This window comes from Trachypithecus francoisi, unplaced genomic scaffold, assembly GCF_009764315.1.
Source record: "Trachypithecus francoisi isolate TF-2019V2 unplaced genomic scaffold, Tfra_2.0 Lachesis_group5, whole genome shotgun sequence".
Classification (NCBI taxonomy): domain Eukaryota; kingdom Metazoa; phylum Chordata; class Mammalia; order Primates; family Cercopithecidae; genus Trachypithecus; species Trachypithecus francoisi.
Window position 1 is genome coordinate 130459281 of NW_022681470.1, and position 20495 is coordinate 130479775.

Sequence of the window (20495 nt, forward strand, 5' to 3'; positions counted from 1 at the left end):
GAGTAGCTGGGACTACAGGCGCCCGCCACCTCACCGGCTAGTTTTGTATTTTTAGTAGAGATGGGGTTTCACCGTGTTAGCCAGGATGGTCTCGATCTCCTGACCTCGTGATCCGCCGTCTCGGCCTCCCAAAGTGCTGGGATTACAGGCTTGAGCCACCGCACCGGCCTTAGAACTATATAATTTCAAGTAAACACCAAATTTTTTTTTTTTTTTTTTTTTTTGAGACGGAGTCTCGCTCTGTCACCCAGGCTGGAGTGCAGTGGCCGGATCTCAGCTCACTGCAAGCTCCGCCTCCTGGGTTTACGCCATTCTCCTGCCTCAGCCTCCCGAGTAGCTGGGACTACAGGCGCCCACCATCTCGCCGGCTAATTTTTTGTATTTTTTTTTTTAGTAGAGACGGGGTTTCACCGTGTTAGCCAGGATGGTCTCGATCTCCTGACCTCGTGATCCACCGTCTCAGCCTCCCAAAGTGCTGGGATTACAGGCTTGAGCCACCGCGCCCGGCCTAAATTTTCTTTTTTTTTTTTTTTTTTTTTTTTTTTTGAGACGGAGTCTTGCTCTGCCACCCAGGCTGGAGTGCAGTGGCCGGATCTCAGCTCACTGCAAGCTCCGCCTCCGGGTTTACGCCATTCTCCTGCCTCAGCCTCCCGAGTAGCTGGGACTACAGGCGCCCGCCTCGTCGCCCGGCTAGTTTTTTGTATTTTTAAGTAGAGACAGGGTTTCACCGTATTAGCCAGGATGGTCTCGATCTCCTGACCTCGTGATCCGCCCGTCTCGCCTCCCAAAGTGCTGGGATTACAGGCTTGAGCCACCGCGCCCGGCCAAATTTTCATTTTTTATGTTAAAGTAATAACTTTTTGTAATTCATTTTTTTTTTTTTTTTTTCGGAGACAGTCTTGCTCTGTTCGCCAGGCTGAGCAATCCTGGCTCACTGCAACCTCTGTCTCCCAGGCTCAAACAATTCTCCTGCCTCATTCTCCCCAGTAGCTAGGATTATAGACATGTGCCACTACGCCCGGCTAATTTTTGTATTTTTAGTAGAGATGTGGTTTCATTTTTTTTTGAGATAGCTGAGACGTGGTTTCATCATGTTGGCCATGCTGGTCTTGAACTCCTGGACCTCAAAGTGGCCCAAAGTGGCCTACAGGGGTGAGCCACCGTGACCGGCTAGATTTTATCATTCCTATTTGGTCCGGTGTGGTTGTGTTCCGGGGCGGTCCCCGCCCTCGCCCCTCACAAGCCCCGCCCTCGCAGCAGGCCCCGCCTCCGGAACGCCGGCGCTCCCGACCCCGCCTCTGCAGGGTGCAGGCTCCGCCCCTCGTGACAGATGGTGCTGATGTAGTCACGGAGGAGGGCTCGCTTTTTTTGATTCAGGCTGTCATGGTGGTGCCCAGCCCGCCTTGCCGGCCTTTTCTTTTCCGGTCTCGTTCCGGCGTGGCAGCAGAGGCAGGCAGCATTAGGTCTTTCAGTCCCTCTCTGTCATGGCGACGCCGTGCCTCTTCTTCCGGCCACAGCCTGTCATGGCGGCATCCGCAGTAGTCCCTGACGGGGCCCGCCTGCTCTGCTGCCCCGGCTCTTCCTAGTCCAGGCCGCCATGGCGGCGCTCAGAGCTTACCGGAAGTAAAACTTCGGAAGTGAGGCGTTCCTCTGCCCGGAAGTGAGCGCGGGCGCTAGGAAAGATGGCGGCAGCGGCGGCGGTGGGCAACGCGGTGCCCTGCGGGGTCCGGCCTTGCGGGGCCCGGCCTGACGGGCAGCCCAAGCCCGGGCCGCAGCCGCGCGCGCTCCTTGCCGCCGGGCCGGCGCTCATAGCGAACGGTGACGAGCTGGTCGCTGCCGTGTGGCCGTACCGGCGGTTGGCGCTGCTGCGGCGCCTCACAGTGCTGCCATTCGCGGGGCTGCTCTACCCGGCCTGGTTGGGTGCCGCAGCCGCTGGCTGCTGGGGCTGGGGCAGCAGTTGGGTGCAGATCCCCGAAGCCGCGCTGCTCGTGCTTGCCACCATCTGCCTCGCGCACGCGCTCACTGTCCTCTCGGGGCATTGGTCTGTGCACGCGCATTGCGCGCTCACCTGCACCCCGGTAAGTGTGTACGCGCGAGCCCGACCCCCAGCACGGTCGGCTTCGCCGTAGATCCCAGCTGCGGCCTTCCTGTCGGTCACCATCCCGACCTGGGCCACCCATCTGCTGGGCCTGGGTCCCCAGGGGCACCCTCTACACTTCGGCGCAGGCTTCATCGTGACCCCGCTGCTGACTTGCTGTGCAACCCTGGTGCGGGTTATTTCCTTTCTCTGAAGTCCTTTCTGGTATGGTCATTTAGATTCAGTAATGTAATACTTGTAAAAGGCTTAGCACAGGGCCCAGCGTACGTCGTCCAGGTCAGGTAGGACTTGTTCATGCTAGTTCCCGTATTAGCGACTACTCTTGTTATTTTGGAAACGGCCCTATCTTCCCTCTCGTTTGTCTCCTACCTTGGTTTTCAAAGTGTAAGGCGAGGCCACTGGGATAGGTTTCCCCCATCTATGAAGCTTAATTTGTTCGTAGACTGAACCAAGTCTTGCTGTCCAGTGCTCAGTGGTCTTCCATACTGTGATGGGAAGGAGCATGAAATGCAGTTAATTACAATGTTGAAGAGAGGCAGAAGTGTTTATGAGCGAGTCACTAACATGATGTCTTTCCGCAAAATGAGGGTGGTGATAGTTCTGCTCAGGATACAACAGCAAGCAAGGTCGCGCTCCTGACCTATAGTTCTGAATGACCAAGTGTCGTCGGAGGAGTTGGTGACTGTGAGCTGCCCTGGGCCTGAAGCAGTGACTGTGCCATCTCTCTCTGGGCCTGCCTCAGGCGACACCAGCAGGTTTGCAGCCATGGACACTGAGGTCTATCAGGACACTTCCCCTCTGATCCCAGGAGTGTGTTTGCCTGAAGAAGAGGAAAAGGGAAGAGCATCAAGGACTACAGAAAGACAGAAGCCCCTACCCTCTCTGGCTCTGAATGTGGGTAGAACCCTCATTCTCCTCTCCTGAGAGACTGAACCTGTTCTGTCCTTCAAAGAGATTTATCCCAGGGGAGGAGCTCAACTTGGTGGCTTTGAGGTAGAACAGTGAAAGATGCCAATGAGGGACAAAATAAAGGAGGGGTTAAGGGGACTGTGGCACCGCTCAAACTTCAGCTGCCTTTTGACCTGCAGCTAAACAGCTTAGCTCTTAACTTCCTCTCCAGGGCTGGAGAAGTGGGAGGACCTGAACAGCCATCAGCCAGGAGAGGCGGATCTGGGTTTGATTCAGATCTCAGAAAGGGCCGCTTCTGCCTTCCGAGTTTCAGTTTCCCCCTTCTGTAAACTGAGAACCGTAACACCTACCTGTGGGTGCCATCATGAGAACGGAGATGATATCTGCAAAGTGCCCTCCCTGGGGCCAGCATGGCATATAGCCTCTTGTACCTTTTTTCCATAACGTCACATTTGTAGTTATGTGATTGTTGTTATTTGCTGCCTGGTTTGGAGGCCCATGAACCACCCGTGGGATGGCGCTTTGTTTCTGCGGGTCGTCATTGTGCTCCCGGGTCTCCATGCGGCTCCGTCTAGCAGAGCCGCAGAGGGATGGATGCGGTTCACGGGATCCAGGGAGCACTGAACGAGCTCCATTCAACATTTCTGTGTCCTTGGTGCTGGGGAAACAGCAGTGAACAAAACAGGCAAATCCCCCTGCCTTTGTGGTGTTACTGGGAGGGAGAACTTACAGTCAGCAGTTGATACTAAAGAGAGTTGACATCTAACATCAGGACAGGATTGGACATTGCCGGGAACTTTAGATGGGGCAGCCAGAGAGGGGCTCCTGGGAAGGTGATGTTTCAGCAGAAGCCTGAGGCAGCAAAGGGGCTGTGTGAATGTGTATTCCGGGCAGAGAAAACAGCACGTGCGAAGGCCCTTTGCTGAGGCTGAGGCACGGTGGAGCCCCATGTGCATGTGGAGCTGTGGAGTGTAGTGAGCAGGGTTGGTGGAAGAGGCAGAGCTGAGCAGAAGGCCGGGGGCCTGTGATGGGGGTGTGGGCTTGGCTCATGTGAATTGAGGGCATACTGGGTGGGTGCCTGGCAGCGTTCTTCCTATTTGAGTTCATGTCACCATCAGCAGAGCAGAGTCCTGGGCGTTCGGTGCTGTCTGTGCACCCAGCTTCCCAGCTTTTTTGTTTTTTTTTTTTTTTTTTTTTTGAGACGGAGTCTCGCTCTGTCACCCAGGCTGGAGTGCAGTGGCCGGATCTCAGCTCACTGCAAGCTCCGCCTCCCGGGTCTAGGCCATTCTCCTGCCTCAGCCTCCTGAGTAGCTGGGACTACAGGCGCCGCCACCTCGCCCGGCTAGTTTTTTTTTTTTGTATTTTTTAGTAGAGACGGGGTTTCACCGTGTTAGCCAGGATGGTCTCAATCTTCTGACCTCGTGATCCGCCCGTCTCGGCCTCCCAAAGTGCTGGGACTACAGGCTTGAGCCACCGCGCCCGGCCGCTTTTTTGTTTTTGTTGTTTTTGTTTTTGTTTTGTTTTTTGGAGGTTTTTGTTTGTTTTTGAGACGGAGTCTGGCTTTGTAGCCCAGGCTGGAGTGCAGTGGCACAACCTCAGCTTACTGCAACCTCCGCCTCCCGGGTTCAAGTGATTCTTCTGCCTCAGCCTCCCAGGTGGCTGAGACTAGAGGTGACTGCCACCATGCCCAGCTTTTTTTTTTTTTTTGTATTTTTAGTAGAGACAGGGTTTCACCATATTGGCCAGGCTGGTCTCGAACTCCTGACCTCATGATCTGCGCCCCCACACTGCCTCGGCCTCCCAAAGTGCTGGGATTACAGGCGTGAGCCACTGCGCCCGACCTTTTTATTTTGAGACAGAGTCTCGCTCTGTCGCCCAGGCTGGAGTGCGGTGGCGTGATCTTGGCTTACTGCAAGCTCTGCCTCCCAGGTTCACGCCATTCTCCTGCCTCAACCTGCCGAGTAGCTGGGACTGCAGGTGCCTGCCACCACACCCGGCTAATTTTTTGTATTTTTAGTAGAGATGGGGTTTCAGCGTGTTAGCCAGGATGGTCTCAATCTCCTGACATCGTGATCTGCGTGCCTTGGCCTCCCAAAGTGCTGGGATTACAGGCGTGAGCCACTGTGCCTGGCTGTTTTTTTTTTTTTTAAATTGAGATGGGGTCTCACTCTATCACCCAGACTGGAGTGCAGTGATGCAATCTTGGTTCACTGCAACCTCTGCCTCCCAGGTTCAAGTAGCTGGGATTATAGGTGTGCACCACCATGTCCGTCTCGTTTTTGTATTTTTAGTTGAGACGGGGTTTCGCCACTTTGGCCAGGCTGATCTTGAACTCCTGACCTCAAGTGATCCGCCCACCTTGGCCTCCCAAAGTGCTGGGATTACAGGTGTGAGTCACCGCGTACAACCTTGTGCTCTCAGCTTTAAGTATGGCACCAGAGGCACAGCAAGGTGGTCTCCTTTGTCCTGATGATAGACAAAGGAGTGACAGAGGCAGCACCAGAGCCCAGTGGCATGTTTCAGAATATGCCCATAGAGCTGCTGCATCCAAAACCTCCCCAGGGGAGGTCTTGGAACTGTAGGTTGAGAAGAGCTAAGCTGCAGTGCTTTCTTTGTCTCTGTCAGGAGTATGACCCCAGCAAAGTGACCTTCGTGAAGGTGGTGCCAACCCCCAACAATGGCTCCACAGAGCTTGTGGCCCTGCACCGCAATGAGGTAGGGACTGCCTGCTAGGCTCCTGGAGGAGGGGCTTGAGTGGGATTCCCAGGCACTGACACCCTAATGTCAGGGGCCTCTGTGGCGAACACACCTTCTGCCACAGGGCGAAGACGGGCTCGAGGTGCTGTCCTTCGAATTCCAGAAGATCAAGTATTCCTACGATGCCCTGGAGAAGAAGCAGTTTGTCCCTGTGGCCTTTCCTGTGGGAAATGCCTTCTCATACTATCAGAGCAACAGAGGGTTCCAGGAAGACTCAGAGATCCGAGCAGCTGAGAAGAAATTTGGGAGCAACAAGTGAGTCCTTGATTTGCTTGTAGCACCTTTGCCTTTCTGTCCTGCTCCCCTCCTGATTCAAGATGCCTAGGAAACGGGACAGAGGCATCTGCCCTTTTATTTATTTATTTATTTATTTATTATTAATATTTTTTTTTTGAGACTGAGTCTTGCTCTGTCACCTAGGCTGCAGTGCAGTGACGCAATCTCAGCTCACCGCAATCTCCGCCTCCCTAGTTCAAGCAATTCTCCTGCCTCAGCCTGCTAAGTAGCTGGGAATACAGGCCCCCCTGCACCACACCTGGCTAATTTTTGTATTTTTAGTAGGGACAGGGGTTTCACCATGTTGGCCAGTCTGGTCTTGAACTCCTGACCTCAGGTGATCATCCCATGTTGGCCTCCCAAAGTGCTGGGATTACAGGCGTGAGTCACTGCACCCAACCTGAACATTTCAATCCTCACTGTTTCATGTCTGCGCGTCTCAGCACTTCAGGAATGGTGATGAAGACAGCGACCAGGTCTGGTCTTTTGTACTGAGTACAATGGCCAATGTGCGATGCACACCCTATCCCTTCATCTTCACCGAAACTGCAAAGGCTGACACGTGGCTGGGAGCTGAGAACTGGGCTCCAGACCCCATCATGGCCTTGTGACAATGGTCCTCAACCTGGAACCCCACAGAACACCTAGGGAGCTCTTTCCTGACTTAATCACTGTTCAGAGATTACAAATATGTTGACTACAACTATCAATCTAATACGAGGATTTATAAGAAACATTTAGCGACTTCGTCTACCCCAAGGTTGGCCAGTCACATTAATGACCTGTGGCAACTATGTTCCCTTTCATGCTCTTCTTACTCACGCAAAGGTACCCAGCAACATACAAGGGAAGGGCTTATTGTTTGATAGCAGTGGGGTTGCTCTTTGGTTGCCTCTTCTCACATCCCATATATAAGACGTCCATCCGGTTAAAGGGCAGAGTGAGAATGACCCTCGTTGACATGACTGGCGCCCTGATCAGATTGGGCCCTAGCACAGAGTGCCGCAGAACACACCCTTAGGCCCGAGTTGTTGCATTCTTGAGGGTTTTGTTTTTGTTTGTTTGTTTTGTGGGTTTTTTTTTTTTTGGAGACAGGGTCTAACTTTGCTACCCAGGCTGGAGTACAGTGGCGTGATTGTGGCTTACTGCAGCCTTGAACTCCTGGGCTCAAGCATTCGTCCTGCCTCAGCCTCCCAAACAGCTGGGACCACAGGCACGCACCAGCACCCCCAGCTAATTTTTAAATTTTTGTAAAGAGAAGGTCTCGCGGTGTTGCCCAGGCTAGTCTCCAACTCCTGGGCTCAAGCACTCCTCCTGCCTCGGCCTCCCAAAGTGCTGGGATTACAGGCGTGAACCACCCTACCTGACCCATTCTGGGGCTTTAATTCAGGAATCGTAGAAAATCTCAGCTTTGGTGGAGCTGGGTCTCAGTGTCTTCTGCTGTCTGTAGCTTCAGGGCCTCCATCCTTCAGAGGTTCCTTCTCTACTTGCTGCGTCATTCGACCAGATGATGGGCTCTCGTCTGACACCAGCCCCAGGCTGCCGGGAAGAGCATATTGCAGATTCAGGAGCTTCATCTGGTTTATGCAGTGCCGAGGGCTGTGGGCGGGCAGCGTGTCTACCCCAGGCGCAGCCAGGATGAGGGAGAGCCACAGTCAAATGGATCCTCCCATCTGGAAGCTCGCCAGGGTTCCTGACACCCACATGTGGCTCTTGGTTTCTTGACAGGGGCCTGCCATGCTCAGGTTGGAGGGGTCAGGGTGGAGGCGCCATACCCCAGACGCCTTGCCCTGGGAACAGGATGGGGCCTGGTCTCTTGCAGGGCTGAGATGGTGGTGCCTGACTTCTCGGAGCTTTTCAAGGAGAGAGCCACAGCCCCCTTCTTTGTATTTCAGGTAAGGCGGTAGCTCTGGCCCATCTCCCAGTTTCCTCCCTGGGGGCTTTCCTAGCCGGAGCAAGCCTGCCCACCACTTCCAAACCTGGAAGCTTCTCCCCGTCCTCACGTCAGAGCCAGTGGGCAGAAAGAAGGGGCTCATGGGAACAGGGCGGGTAGGGCAAGGACAGACGGGCTGGTGTCCCACAGGTGTTCTGTGTGGGGCTCTGGTGCCTGGATGAGTACTGGTACTACAGCGTTTTCACGCTATCCATGCTGGTGGCGTTCGAGGCCTCGCTGGTGCAGCAGCAGATGCGGAACATGTCGGAGATCCGGAAGATGGGCAACAAGCCCCACATGATCCAGGTGCAGCTGCTGGGGAGACCCAGGTGGGGGGCACGGCACAGAGGCGGCTTCTGTGCTGACACATGCGTGTCCCACCCAGGTTTACCGAAGCCGCAAGTGGAGGCCCATTGCCAGTGATGAGATCGTACCAGGGGACATCGTCTCCATCGGTGAGGCCAGGTTCTGCTCAGTCCCAGTGGGACCCCCAGCCTCAGGGCCTCTGGCCAACTCTCCTGCCTCTGCCCTGCAGGCCGCTCCCCACAGGAGAACCTGGTGCCGTGTGACGTGCTTCTGCTGCGAGGCCGCTGCATCGTGGACGAGGCCATGCTCACGGGGGAGTCCGTGCCACAGATGAAGGTGCTTGGTGGGGGATGGGGATCCTCAAACTACTCAGGAGGAAACAGGCTAGGAGGTGGAGGCCCAGGGGGTGGCAGGGATCCCCCCCAGGCACAGGCAGAGGAGGCAGGGTGGGCACAGATGAGCTCTGTGTACTGGGGAGCTGGGTGGTGGGGGCGAGGAAGAAGGGGAGAGAGCCAAGGGCATCCAGGGTACATTGGTGCCCTGGGATGTCAGACCAAGGTGGGCTGGGAGCAGCCTGGAGCGGGTGAGTCCCGGACGAGGCTAGGTGCAGGCCCCAGGGAACGGATACTGTGAGTGCAGTGAGGAAAGACAGGACGGGGTGAGGGTGAGGACCCGGGAGCTGGGTGGAATGTGCTGGTTGGGTGGGGAGCCCCCTGGCTCATTCCAGCCTCAAGGTCCAGCTGTCCAGGAACTCAGATGGAGAAGGAAGCAAGATGGGCCTGGTCATCCAGATTCATGATCTTCCTCCCCAGGAACCCATCGAAGAGCTCAGCCCAGAGAGGGTGCTGGACCTCCAGGCCGACTCCCGGCTACATGTCATCTTCGGGGGCACCAAGGTGGTGCAGCACATTCCCCCACAGAAAGCCACCACGGGCCTGAAGCGTAGGTGCCTCACGGGCATCTAGGGGTATCTGGGCTCCCACCCACTTTGCCCATTTGCTTGATATGAGGGAGTCAGGATGAGGAGACAGGCATGACGGTGACTCTGTTTCTCTCCCCAGCGGTAGACAACGGGTGTGTGGCCTACGTCCTGCGGACCGGATTCAACACATCCCAGGTGCAGGGCCAGGTCTGGGGAGGGTGGACCCCAGGGCAGCTGGACAGCCAAGGCATCAACCCTTTCAGACCTCAGAACATCTACCCCATGGGCTGACTCTGGCAGCACAGCCCTGGACCTGGGCCAGGGTGCAGAGGCCACCCTGAAACCAGGCCCCCTCTCTCAGGCATGAGGTGCTAGAGGGAGCCCAGACAGCAGAAAGACTATCCCTCCATCCCTGCAGGGCAAGCTGCTGCGCACCATCCTCTTCGGGGTCAAGAGGGTGACTGCAAACAACTTGGAGACCTTCATCTTCATCCTCTTCCTCCTGGTGTTTGCCATCGCTGCAGCCACCTACGTATGGATTGAAGGTAAGCGCCATGGCCTCTGCGGTCCCCTGCGCCCGCCCTCTGAGGCCCCAGGCTCTCAGGCCCTGTCTCCACAGGTACCAAGGACCCCAGCCGGAACCGCTACAAGCTGTTTCTGGAGTGCACCCTTATCCTCACCTCGGTCGTGCCTCCTGAGCTGCCCATTGAGCTGTCCCTGGCCGTGAACACCTCCCTCATCGCCCTGGCCAAGCTCTGTGAGTGTGTCAAATGGGGTGGGGCCGAGTGGGCTGGGGCCAAGCAGGACCCCTGACCTCACTCCCGCCCCTAGACATGTACTGCACAGAGCCCTTCCGGATCCCCTTTGCTGGCAAGGTCGAGGTGTGCTGCTTTGACAAGACGGGGACCTTGACCAGTGACAGCCTGGTGGTGCGCGGTGTTGCCGGGCTGAGGTGAGTGTCAGGGGGCCTGGACCAAAGGTCACCCAGATGGGGTTTCTGGGAAGTCGAGAGACAGGTGGCCCATCCACCCCAAGCCGTTGCAGTGAGGGCCCATCAGAGGCCCTGCCTCGGGTTCATTTCCAGGGGCTCCCCACAAAGTCCTGGGTGTGAGCCATGGCAGCGGCACGGGGGCTCAGCTCAGGCCTGGAACATCCCACACCAGCCATGCGAACGCAATACCCCTATGCATGATGCCTGGCTTCTGGGGGCATCTGTGAAGCAGGTGCGGGTCTCACAAAGACACAGTTGGTGCCAGTGACTGGCACAGAATGAATGTCCATGGGGTTTCTCCTGCTGATGGAGATGTAGCTTCACTCTACCCACCTGCACCCTGTAACCAGCTGTTCCCCGTCCTTGCAGAGATGGGAAGGAGGTGACCCCTGTGTCCAACATCCCTGTAGAAACACACCGGGCCCTGGCCTCGTGCCACTCACTCATGCAGCTGGACGACGGCACCCTCGTGGGTGACCCCCTAGAGAAGGCCATGCTGACGGCCGTGGACTGGACGCTGACCAAAGGTGAGGGGCTAGGGCCTCAGGCCCAGCAAGGGGGAGCCACTGGCTCTTACAGCCCTAGGCAGGTGGGCTGCACCCTTCAGAGGATCTTGGGGACAGGCAGGCCTACAGCTCTGATGCTCCCGGAGGTGGGTGGCCAGAGGTTCACCTTAGACCCAGGACAGGCCACATCCTTGGGTGTCCCTCTGGGTTGTAATCTGCCCTGTCCTGGCGGAAGCCACAGTGCCAGGGTCCTCCGAGCCCAGGTCTCCCAGCTCTGGACCAACCCCTGCTCTACCTCAGAGCCCCGGATCAGGCCCTGGGGGAGGCAGGAGGGAGGTGGGGGAGGCCGGGGGGAGAGATAGGGGCTTGGCTGCCTCTTTGGAGCAAAGCCCCTCAGGACTCGTACTTATTTGTTTCCAGATGAGAAAGTATTCCCCCGAAGTATTAAAACTCAGGGGCTGAAAATTCACCAGCGCTTTCATTTTGCCAGTGCCCTGAAGCGAATGTCCGTGCTTGCCTCGTATGAGAAGCTGGGCTCCACTGACCTCTGCTACATCGCGGCCGTGAAGGGGGCCCCCGAAACCCTGCACTCCATGGTGAGCTGGCCCCAGCCTGGGGCAAGGGATGGGGGCGCGGGGCAGCCCGTGACATCCCCCTGCGTTCCCTGCAGTTCTCCCAGTGCCCGCCCGACTACCACCACATCCACACCGAGATCTCCCGGGAAGGAGCCCGCGTCCTAGCGCTGGGGTACAAGGAGCTGGGACACCTCACTCACCAGCAGGTACGGGCCCAGGCTCCCCCACCCGCCTTCACCATGTGCCTGGCCCGTCAGCTCCTCCCTGAGTCACTTCCTGTGCCCTACAGTGCCAAGTTGAATGGTCACGATTTTGTCCACCTTGCCCCACTTCCAGCTTCTACCTTTGGAGACCCCAAATGGCACTCAGTCTGGCCCCTGCTGTGGGGAACCACCCGGTCCTGGTTCATGCAGAGCACATGCAGGCCTCACCCGCCCCAGTCCTGGTGTGTCCCTGGCTCTACTCTTCTGCCCTGGTCTTGGGCAGGGCTTGGTGGCATCAGCCCTCTCACCATCCATCCTCCACACATCCCATCCTCCACCTCCACCACCGGCACATCTGTGGCATGGCTTCTTCCTGGGCTCCTGTTCATTCTGCTTGCATCCTACAGTTGCAGATCCTTCCAGAATTTAGCCTTAGGTTGCAGTGCTGTGTGCAGAGCCCAGGCCACGGCTCACAGCCTGCGTGCTCTGCCCCGTTCCTGCACCTGGAGCCCCCTTCCCAGTGGCACAGGTCGTCATCGCCTTCAGAGTGGGCATTCTGAGGCCTTTCCACACCCCTCTGGATTCCATTCCCACCTCCTCTCTCGTGGCACTCAGTACTCTGATTTCTGTGACCTTCTTGATCATGCCTCTCCCCTGGTGCAGTGTGAGCTCCTTAAGGCCAGGGGTCTCTGCCCAGTCTCTGGTATGTGGGCCCCGGGGAGTAAGAGTTCATGGCTAAACTCCAACATTATTGGGAGAGTCCCTACTTCATTGACTCGGAAGCTGAGCCACAAGGGACTCTGTGGTGTGCCCATGTCCACAACCAGGACATAGAGCCACATTCGGGGGACCTAGACTCCCCAGTCACTGCCAGATCCCACCCCCCAAGCGTGCCCGGTACCCTCCTGGCATTTCTCCCCTCCCAACCCTCGCATGTCCCCACTACGGGAACAGGGCCTTCCATCATCCCCCTGGCTCCTAGCGCATGGTCAGAGCTCAGGAAATGCAGACTATGGGTAGAGGGAGGGACAGGTGGTGAGGGTACCCCGTCTGTCCACAGGCCCGGGAAGTCAAGCGGGAGGCCCTGGAGTGCAGCCTCAAGTTCGTCGGCTTCATTGTGGTCTCCTGCCCGCTCAAGGCTGACTCCAAGGCTGTGATCCGGGAGATCCAGAATGCGTCCCACCGGGTATGGGACAGGGCTTGGCTCCACCCTCTGCATGGGAAATAGAGGCGAGGAGATGACAATTACAGCTTCGTGGTGGGGGTGGGCACCCAGGTCTCACAGGCTGCACATTTTGGCTGAGCAAGATGATAGCTCAGGTGCTAACATTGCTCCTGGCCCAAAGACACTCTGGGACCCGCCTATGCTGGCTCCTCTTACCTCCACAGACCACTCCCCTCATCCCCCGCATCATGGAAAGCTGGGAGCGCTTCTCTCTACTTCCCTGATTCACCGCCACCCTGGAGAGAAGGCAGCTGAGGCTGGGGAGTTGAGGGGTAGGGGCAGTGTCTGCCTGTCCTGGTGGCTTCTGGTGGCTTGTGTTTTCTCTTTTGGGACTTAGGGTGTCTTCTGATAAAAGACAAGGGGCGAGTGAGCTGTCTCAAAGGATGATGACTCTGGGTCAGATGGGTGATGTGGTTAGTCCCCACCAGGCCCAGAGGTCATGGTCCCATCCTCCTGTTCACTAAAATATTACCCTATAGGCAGCTACCAAGCAGAGGGCCCACCTCAGGGGCAGGTTCATTTGTATTGCAAATCCAAGCTAAGGGTGTCTTCAGAAGGACATATACACATGTCATTTGTGTAAAATGACCTGGGTGGGGGTGGATTGTGGCCCTTGGAAGCCCATTCAGGGTCTCGGTTAGAGGCCCAGGATCTCCCACTGTGGCCTGCCTTAGAAGGAGACTTGGCAGCCTTGTCTCTGGCCTAGAGCTTGGCCCTAGGCTGCCCTGCTGAGCTTCTGCCCCTCTCTCCCCAAGGTGGTCATGATCACAGGAGACAACCCGCTCACTGCATGCCATGTGGCCCAGGAGCTGCACTTCATTGAAAAGGATCACACGCTGATCCTGCAGCCTCCCTCTGAGAAAGGTGAGGCCCTAGCCTGGCCTACAGTGGGGAAGGGGGACCCTGAGTCCAAGAACAGCTCCCATCGCAACAGCCCACCTGTGTGCCAGGCCTCAGCAGCACAGTGTCTTCAAATGCCTGGCACCACGGTAGCACCACTAATCACAGCCCTGGCCCACTGGGCACCTGGGACAGCGTGCGAGTATTCACTGGGTCACAGGTCCCGGAAAGTGTGGAGTGTAGGTGTTTATTTACCATAATGAGGCGACAGTCTGACTGCCAGCTCAGGTTTCCTGTGCACTCATGGGCAGATACTGCTCCTACTATGCTTACTCCCTATCCTCAGCATCATCCTCATCTCACACCCTTTTTGGCCCAGCAAGCTGCCCATGTACCGAGCGCTCCCTTCCCAAGCACAGGGACTGCTGGCATCCTCAGCCGCAGTTGATGGCACAGTTTGCCCAGCGTTCAGCCTGACCAGACCCCAGGCGGAGCGCTCCATGTGTCTTACTACGTTGGTCCCTACACCCCACCCTGCACCACACGGGGTGGCTTGCCTTCCCCACGCCACAGAGGAGGAAGCTGGCTGGGTCAGCTCTCAGGGCCCCTGCTTTGTAGAGAAGGGACAGAAGCTCAGAAGTGAACCCACTTGCCCAGGTCACTTGATGTCCCCATGGCTAAGGATTGGAACCCAGACAGCCTGACTCCAGAGCTCATGGCTCCAACCTCTCCCTGGTTACCTCTTTGAGCAATGCCCTGGATTCAGACTGATGAAGAGGCAGACATACAGATCCAGCCCCTCCCAGCTAGAGGTGTGGGGCTTACCAGATATCTGCCCCAGGGCTAGAGGTGAAGCCCCCTGGGCGCACGCAGTCCAGGGCCTGCATGAGTGTTGACAGAGGGCCCTAAGGAGAACCACATGGAGCGGGGTTGCCACAGGGCTGCTGGTAACAAACATTCACAAGTCTGGGCCAGAGCGGCTTCCAGAACCTCCAGACCACCTCTCAGAGGACTCAGTCCCTGCCCTCCTTCTGTTCTGTTGGTCCCAGGCCTCCCCCTGTCCCAGCCCCAGGTACCAGGGTCTTCCAGGGCCTGGGGATTGTGGGCAGGTGGCCTGGAGCGGATGAGCAGGACTGTTGATTGAAAAGTGAAGCTGGTCTAGCAACAGCTGCAGCATGAGCCTCCGGTGGAGGTGTGCTGCTCTTCAGCTGGAGACGGTCCAGGGTGAGCAGGCCAGTGCCAGGAGGGCTGGTGGGCCGCCCTTGGCCATCCTCAGTGCCCAGCATCCAAGCCAGGGCCAGCCGTTAAGAAAGGGGAAGTGGAACAAGAGGACCTTGAGAACTCGGGGGCCCTGTCAGAGTGGGGAGGGGGCCCAGCCCCGAGAAAACAGGATTTCAGAGAGGCCACGGGCACAGGGATAAATGGGGTGAGGGCCTGGTGTGGGGTTTCCCAAGGAGAGCACCATAGTTCCCTTCTGTGTGTTTCAGGTTGGGGGGCCTTGCATGAGGTGGGCGCATGGCTTAGCCGGGGTCAGACTGCCTGGGTTCTAATCTGGCTCTGTCCCATGCTCTCAGGCAAGTAGCTCAGGCCCCAGGCTCTTGGTTCCACCCTGCATACCTGAGGGACGTTCTTTGTGGAGTGCCCAGAGCAGGGCTGGGGGTCACCTGCGTGGTTAGGGAGGTGGGGGCTCCAGAGAAGAGAGACTAGCCAGTGCTGGGGTCCGAGTGGAGGGAGGGCGCTTCTGAGCCCAGGGAAGCCAAGCCCCCAGCCCTAACCCTAGGTGCTGCCCACAGGCCGGCAGTGCGAGTGGCGCTCCATTGATGGCAGCATCGTGCTGCCCCTGGCCCGGGGCTCCCCAAGGGCACTGGCCCTGGAGCACGCATTGTGCCTCACAGGCGATGGCTTGGCCCACCTGCAGGCCACCGACCCCCAGCAGCTGCTCCGCCTCATCCCTCACGTGCAGGTGTTCGCCCGCGTGGCCCCCAAGCAGAAGGTATGTGCACAGCCCTAGGGGTCAGGGGCACAGAGGTAGGCACGCAGCCCCTACTCAGCCTGTTTCCACCGACACAGGAGTTTGTCATCACCAGCCTGAAGGAGCTGGGCTACGTGACCCTCATGTGTGGGGATGGCACCAATGATGTGGGCGCCCTGAAGCACGCTGATGTGGGTGAGTGCTGTGGGCTAGGGTGGTTCCTTCCTTTGTGGGCCAGGTGTTGAGGACATGTCACTGAGCTAGAAAAACAGACCCGGCCCTTGGTGACAGCCATGGGGGCGCTAATTCCTATGAGGAAGCAGTGCAGGGGATGGGAGAGGGTGTCAGGGTCAGGGGCTTTGAGGGCAGGAAGGGATTCGAGTATCCCAGGAACACAGCAGGGTGGAGGCCAGAGGCCAGGAGAGAGGCAACAAGTTGGGAGAGTGACTCAGAAAACCCGGAGCTGAAGCCGTGAAGATGGTTCATAGTCCCAGATGTCTGTCAAAAGCACACACATGGCTGAGCACTGTGACTCCTGCCTGGAATCACAGTGCTTTGGGAGGCTGAGGTGAGAGGATCACTTGAGTCTGGGAGTTCAAGGCAGTGGTGTGATCCACTGTAACCTAAGTGACAGTGCAAGACCCTGTCCTTTTTTTTTTTTTTTTTTTGACGGAGCCTTGCTTTGTCGCCCAGGCTGGAGTACAATGGCACAATCTCGGCTCCCTGCAACCGCCACCTCCCGGGTTCAAGCAATTCTCTTGCCTCAGCCTCCCAAGTAGCTGGGATTACAGGCACATGCCACCACACCCAGCTAATTTTTGTGTTTTTAGTAGAGATGGAGTTTCACCATGTCGGTCAGGCTGGTCTCCAACTCCTGACCTCAAGTGATCCACCCACTTTGGCCTCCCAAAGTGCTAGGATTACAGGATTACAGGTGTGAACCACTGCATCCTACCCAACCCAATTTTTTTTTTTTTTTTTTTTGAGACAGTTTCTCTCTTGTTGCCCAGGCTGGAGTACAATAGTACAGTCTCAGCTCACTGCAACCTCTACTTCCCGGGTTCAAGCAATTCTCCTGCCTCAGCCTCCCAAGTAGCTAGGATTACAGGCACCAGCCACCATGCCCATCTAATTTTTGTATTTTTAGTAGAGATGGGATTTCACCATGTTGGCCAGGCTGGTCTCGGACTCCTGACCTCAGGTGATGCGCCTGCCTTGGCCTCCCAAAGTGCTGGGATTATAGGCGTGACCCACCTCACCTGGCTTTTTTTTTTTTTTTTCAAGAACCCAGGCATTAAATTGAACTTTAAAGATCAACCTTACGTTGTTTTTTTGCTTTTCCAATATTTATCTGCATTTATCTACTAAAGCATTTATTGAGTGTTGTTTGCCTCCTAGAATTGTGCTCCTTGGCTATTTCTTTTGAAATCGATTTAGGTTGTTTTGTTTTGTTTTGAGACAGTCTCACTCTGTCGCCCATGCTGGAGTGTGGTGGTGCGATCTCATCTCACTGCAACCCCCACCTCCCAGGTTCAAGCAATTCTCCTGCCTCAGTCTCCTGAGTAGCTGGAATTACAGGCACATGCCACCACCCCTGGCTAATTTTTGTATTTTTAGTAGAAACGGGGTTTCACCATGTCAGCCAGGCTGGACTCAAACTCCTGACCTCAGGTGATCTGCCCACCTCAGCCTCCCAAAGTGCTGAGATTACAGGTGTGAGCCCCTGCGCTCAGCCAATATCAGTTTAGTTTTGACCCATCTAGTGTTGTGTGTATTTTCATTGCATTTTTTGTGGGCGTTTGTTGTTGGTGGTTTGTTTTCTTAAAGTAGTTTGTAGAAAGCAACATGGGCGCTCTCTGGGGTCTGCTTAGGGTGTCAGGTGAAATGGGGAAGTCTGGGAACTGTCCTCATGGGAGCCAGCTGGGGGGCTTCAGGAGCAGTGGCTCTGAAGCCACCAATCTGCTCCTCCGTGGAGCCCGCTCCTCCGGGTCTGACGCCCTCCTGCCCCCCAGGTGTGGCGCTCTTGGCCAACGCCCCTGAGCGGGTTGTCGAGCGGCGACGGCGGCCCCGGGACAGCCCAACCCTGAGCAACAGTGGCGTCAGAGCCACCTCCAGGACAGCCAAGCAGCGGTCGGGTCTCCCTCCCTCCGAGGAGCAGCCAACCTCCCAGAGGGTGAGTCCCAAGACAGGAGGTGCTGCACCCCATCCTGGCCAGGGCTGACAGCCTACTGCCTACCCTACAGGACCGCCTGAGCCAGGTGCTGCGAGACCTCGAGGACGAGAGCACGCCCATTGTGAAACTGGGGGATGCCAGCATCGCAGCACCCTTCACCTCCAAGCTCTCGTCCATCCAGTGCAGTGAGTTGCCTGCCCCCGCTCCCCCTCCTTTCGTTCCCACCTTGATACCCACACCCACACCTGCCTCCCCACCACCCTGCAGTCTGCCACGTGATCAAGCAGGGCCGCTGCACGCTGGTGACCACACTACAGATGTTCAAGATCCTGGCGCTCAACGCCCTCATCCTGGCCTACAGCCAGAGTGTCCTCTACCTGGAAGGGGTCAAGTTCAGTGACTTCCAGGCCACTCTACAGGGGCTGCTGCTGGCCGGCTGCTTCCTCTTCATCTCCCGTTCCAAGGTGGGCCCCAGAGGTGCTGGAAGGCCAGGGATGCATGGGCCAGCCAGGGCCAGGCTGTTACAGGCACGGGAATTGTCATCCCCAAGTTACAGGACCCGGGGCCCCAGAGGTGGGGGTTGTAGCTCAGATGGCTCAGGAAATGTCGGCAGGGCAGGTGCAGACTGAGGCACCCAGACCCCTCCAGGTGGCACAGCTTGGGGGTCCCACACCTGTCCACAGGCAGGGGTCCCAGGGGTGGGCCCCACAGAGCCCCACCAGCAGTGAACAATCATCAAGAGGGTAAAAAAACAACAAAGCGGGTCACAGGCTACACAGGCGAGGCTGGTGGACAGCTGGGGAGGCCTGTGTGACACCGACAGTCAGGCCGAGGCATAAAGAACCAGGGGCCCCAGCCGCCGGGAACTGGACATACAGGCTCCAAACAGGCATGGGCTGACGCCCGGAGGCCCCGGTGGCTAGAGGGGGTAGGAGATTGGCTGGGCGGGACTGTGCCTGTCCCATGGGCTCCAGGGAGGGCAGGATCTGCTTCATGATTCTCAGGCCCCTGTGGCTGCCACAGGGAGCCTGGATGGCAGAGCCAGGGCTAGGGAGGCAGCCCTGGGCTCGGGTGAGAGGCAGGCAGGGCTCCGGGGACTGGTGCCGACCCATGGAATCCCCCAGGATTTGGTGGCGGCTCTACACAAGCTCTCCCGAGAGGTAGTGACACAAGCTCTCCCAGGAGGTTATTGCCTGCTGAGTGGGCCGGGTGTCCCTGAGTGAGCCAGGTCCTGACTCCCTCACCTGCCTTGCTGTTGCAGCCCCTCAAGACCCTCTCCCGAGAGCGGCCCCTGCCCAACATCTTCAACCTGTACACCATCCTCACCGTCATGCTCCAGTTCTTTGTGCACTTCCTGAGCCTTGTCTACCTGTACCGTGAGGCCCAGGCCCGGAGCCCCGAGAAGTAAGTGCTGCCTTGGAGGAGGTGATGTCCCTGCAGCTAAGAGTAGCAGGAGGATGACGCTACAGACATCAGCAGGAGAGCCTGGGGTTGTCCAGGGAGTCCAGGGAGGGGCACTAGGCCAGGCAGATCACTAGCTTTGTGCCAGAGCAGCAGGAAGCCACAGAGTGTGTGTGAGCCGGAGCAGGAGAGGGGGCCCTGACTCCCATTTGTCCTTGTAGGCAGGAGCAGTTCGTGGACTTGTATAAGGAGTTTGAGCCAAGCCTGGTCAACAGCACTGTCTACATCATGGCCATGGCCATGCAGATGGCCACCTTCGCCATCAACTACAAAGTAAGGCCTGGGTCCCACCCAAACACTCCCTGTCTGCCCACCCAGCCCCACCCCATGAAGCCGTCTGTCCCTCATCCCCACAGGGCCCGCCCTTCATGGAGAGCCTGCCCGAGAACAAGCCCCTGGTGTGGAGTCTGGCAGTGTCACTCCTGGCCATTGTCGGCCTGCTCCTTGGCTCCTCGCCCGACTTCAACAGCCAGTTTGGCCTCGTGGACATCCCTGTGGAGGTCAGTGGCCCTGTGGAGGTGACCCTGGGGCTCAGCTTGATGGATCCTTCCTGTGGCGGTGACCCTGCGCTGGGCTGCAGGTCTCCAGCTTACCATCCCTCCCTGCCCCGACAGTTCAAGCTGGTCATCGCCCAGGTCCTGCTCCTGGACTTCTGCCTGGCGCTCCTGGCCGACCGTGTCCTGCAGTTCTTCCTGGGGACCCCGAAGCTGAAAGTGCCTTCCTGAGACGGCAGTGCTGGTACCCACTGCCCACCGTGGCTGCCGCTGGGCGGGAACCCCACCAGGGCCCCGGGAGGGAACCCTGCCCCCAACCCCCCACAGCAAGACTGTACAGTCTCGCCCTTGGAAGACTGAGCTGGGACCCCCAGAGCCATCAGCTGGCTTGGCCAGCAGAACCAGCCCCGAGCCAGCACCTTTGGTAAATAAAGCAGCATCTGAGATTTTAAAAGCCCTGCCTCCACCTCGTCTGTGCCACACTGTGTTTGCTGGGGGCTCGGGGACAGAGGGTCACTGAGGAAGGTCACCCTCCCCACAGGCCTTGTGATGTTGCTGGTGAATCCCTCAAGCACTTTCAGCACTTGAACGTGGACTTGTCCCTGCCCAGAGAATTCAGTGCCTATTTTCTAGTTTAACAAGAACCCCCACATTTCTGTAGTCTGTTTCACATTTTAACAACTCAGGTGCTGAGAGAAGCCTTAGGATGTGTATTTTTTTCTTTCCCGTAATACATAACAGCATGCCTTCCTCTCGGTTGGTGTCTGAGACTTGAGGAATATGATGTGCATCATTACGAGTCCTGACTCTGTCACCCTCTTTGAGGTCCTGCGCTGCTCTACCATCTCCTGTCA

The 20495-nt window shown here is 57.3% G+C and overlaps 1 protein-coding gene across 4 annotated transcripts; it reads left to right on the plus strand.

The window, feature by feature from the left end:
- The first annotated feature begins 1273 nt into the window (after nucleotides 1–1273).
- Nucleotides 1274–20095, plus strand: ATP13A1 (ATPase 13A1). 4 transcript variants are annotated; one of them, XM_033200343.1, is made up of 26 exons: nucleotides 1274–2078; nucleotides 5633–5722; nucleotides 5796–6019; nucleotides 7863–7935; nucleotides 8124–8279; nucleotides 8359–8428; nucleotides 8509–8615; nucleotides 9092–9221; nucleotides 9341–9396; nucleotides 9620–9746; nucleotides 9821–9958; nucleotides 10033–10153; nucleotides 10562–10719; nucleotides 11119–11294; nucleotides 11369–11479; nucleotides 12537–12662; nucleotides 13457–13565; nucleotides 15335–15534; nucleotides 15612–15708; nucleotides 17526–17686; nucleotides 17757–17871; nucleotides 17954–18150; nucleotides 18948–19090; nucleotides 19309–19420; nucleotides 19504–19647; nucleotides 19762–20095. In XM_033200343.1, exons 1-26 carry the CDS (start codon nucleotides 1683–1685, stop codon nucleotides 19870–19872), a joined length of 3648 nt encoding a protein of 1215 aa, XP_033056234.1. In that variant the 5' UTR covers nucleotides 1274–1682; the 3' UTR covers nucleotides 19873–20095. The 4 variants fall into 4 exon arrangements, with proteins under 4 accessions (XP_033056234.1, XP_033056231.1, XP_033056233.1 ...); XM_033200344.1 differs by having other exon boundaries at nucleotides 1679–2078; nucleotides 5829–6019; XM_033200340.1 differs by having other exon boundaries at nucleotides 19309–19647.
- The last annotated feature ends 400 nt before the right edge of the window (nucleotides 20096–20495 follow it).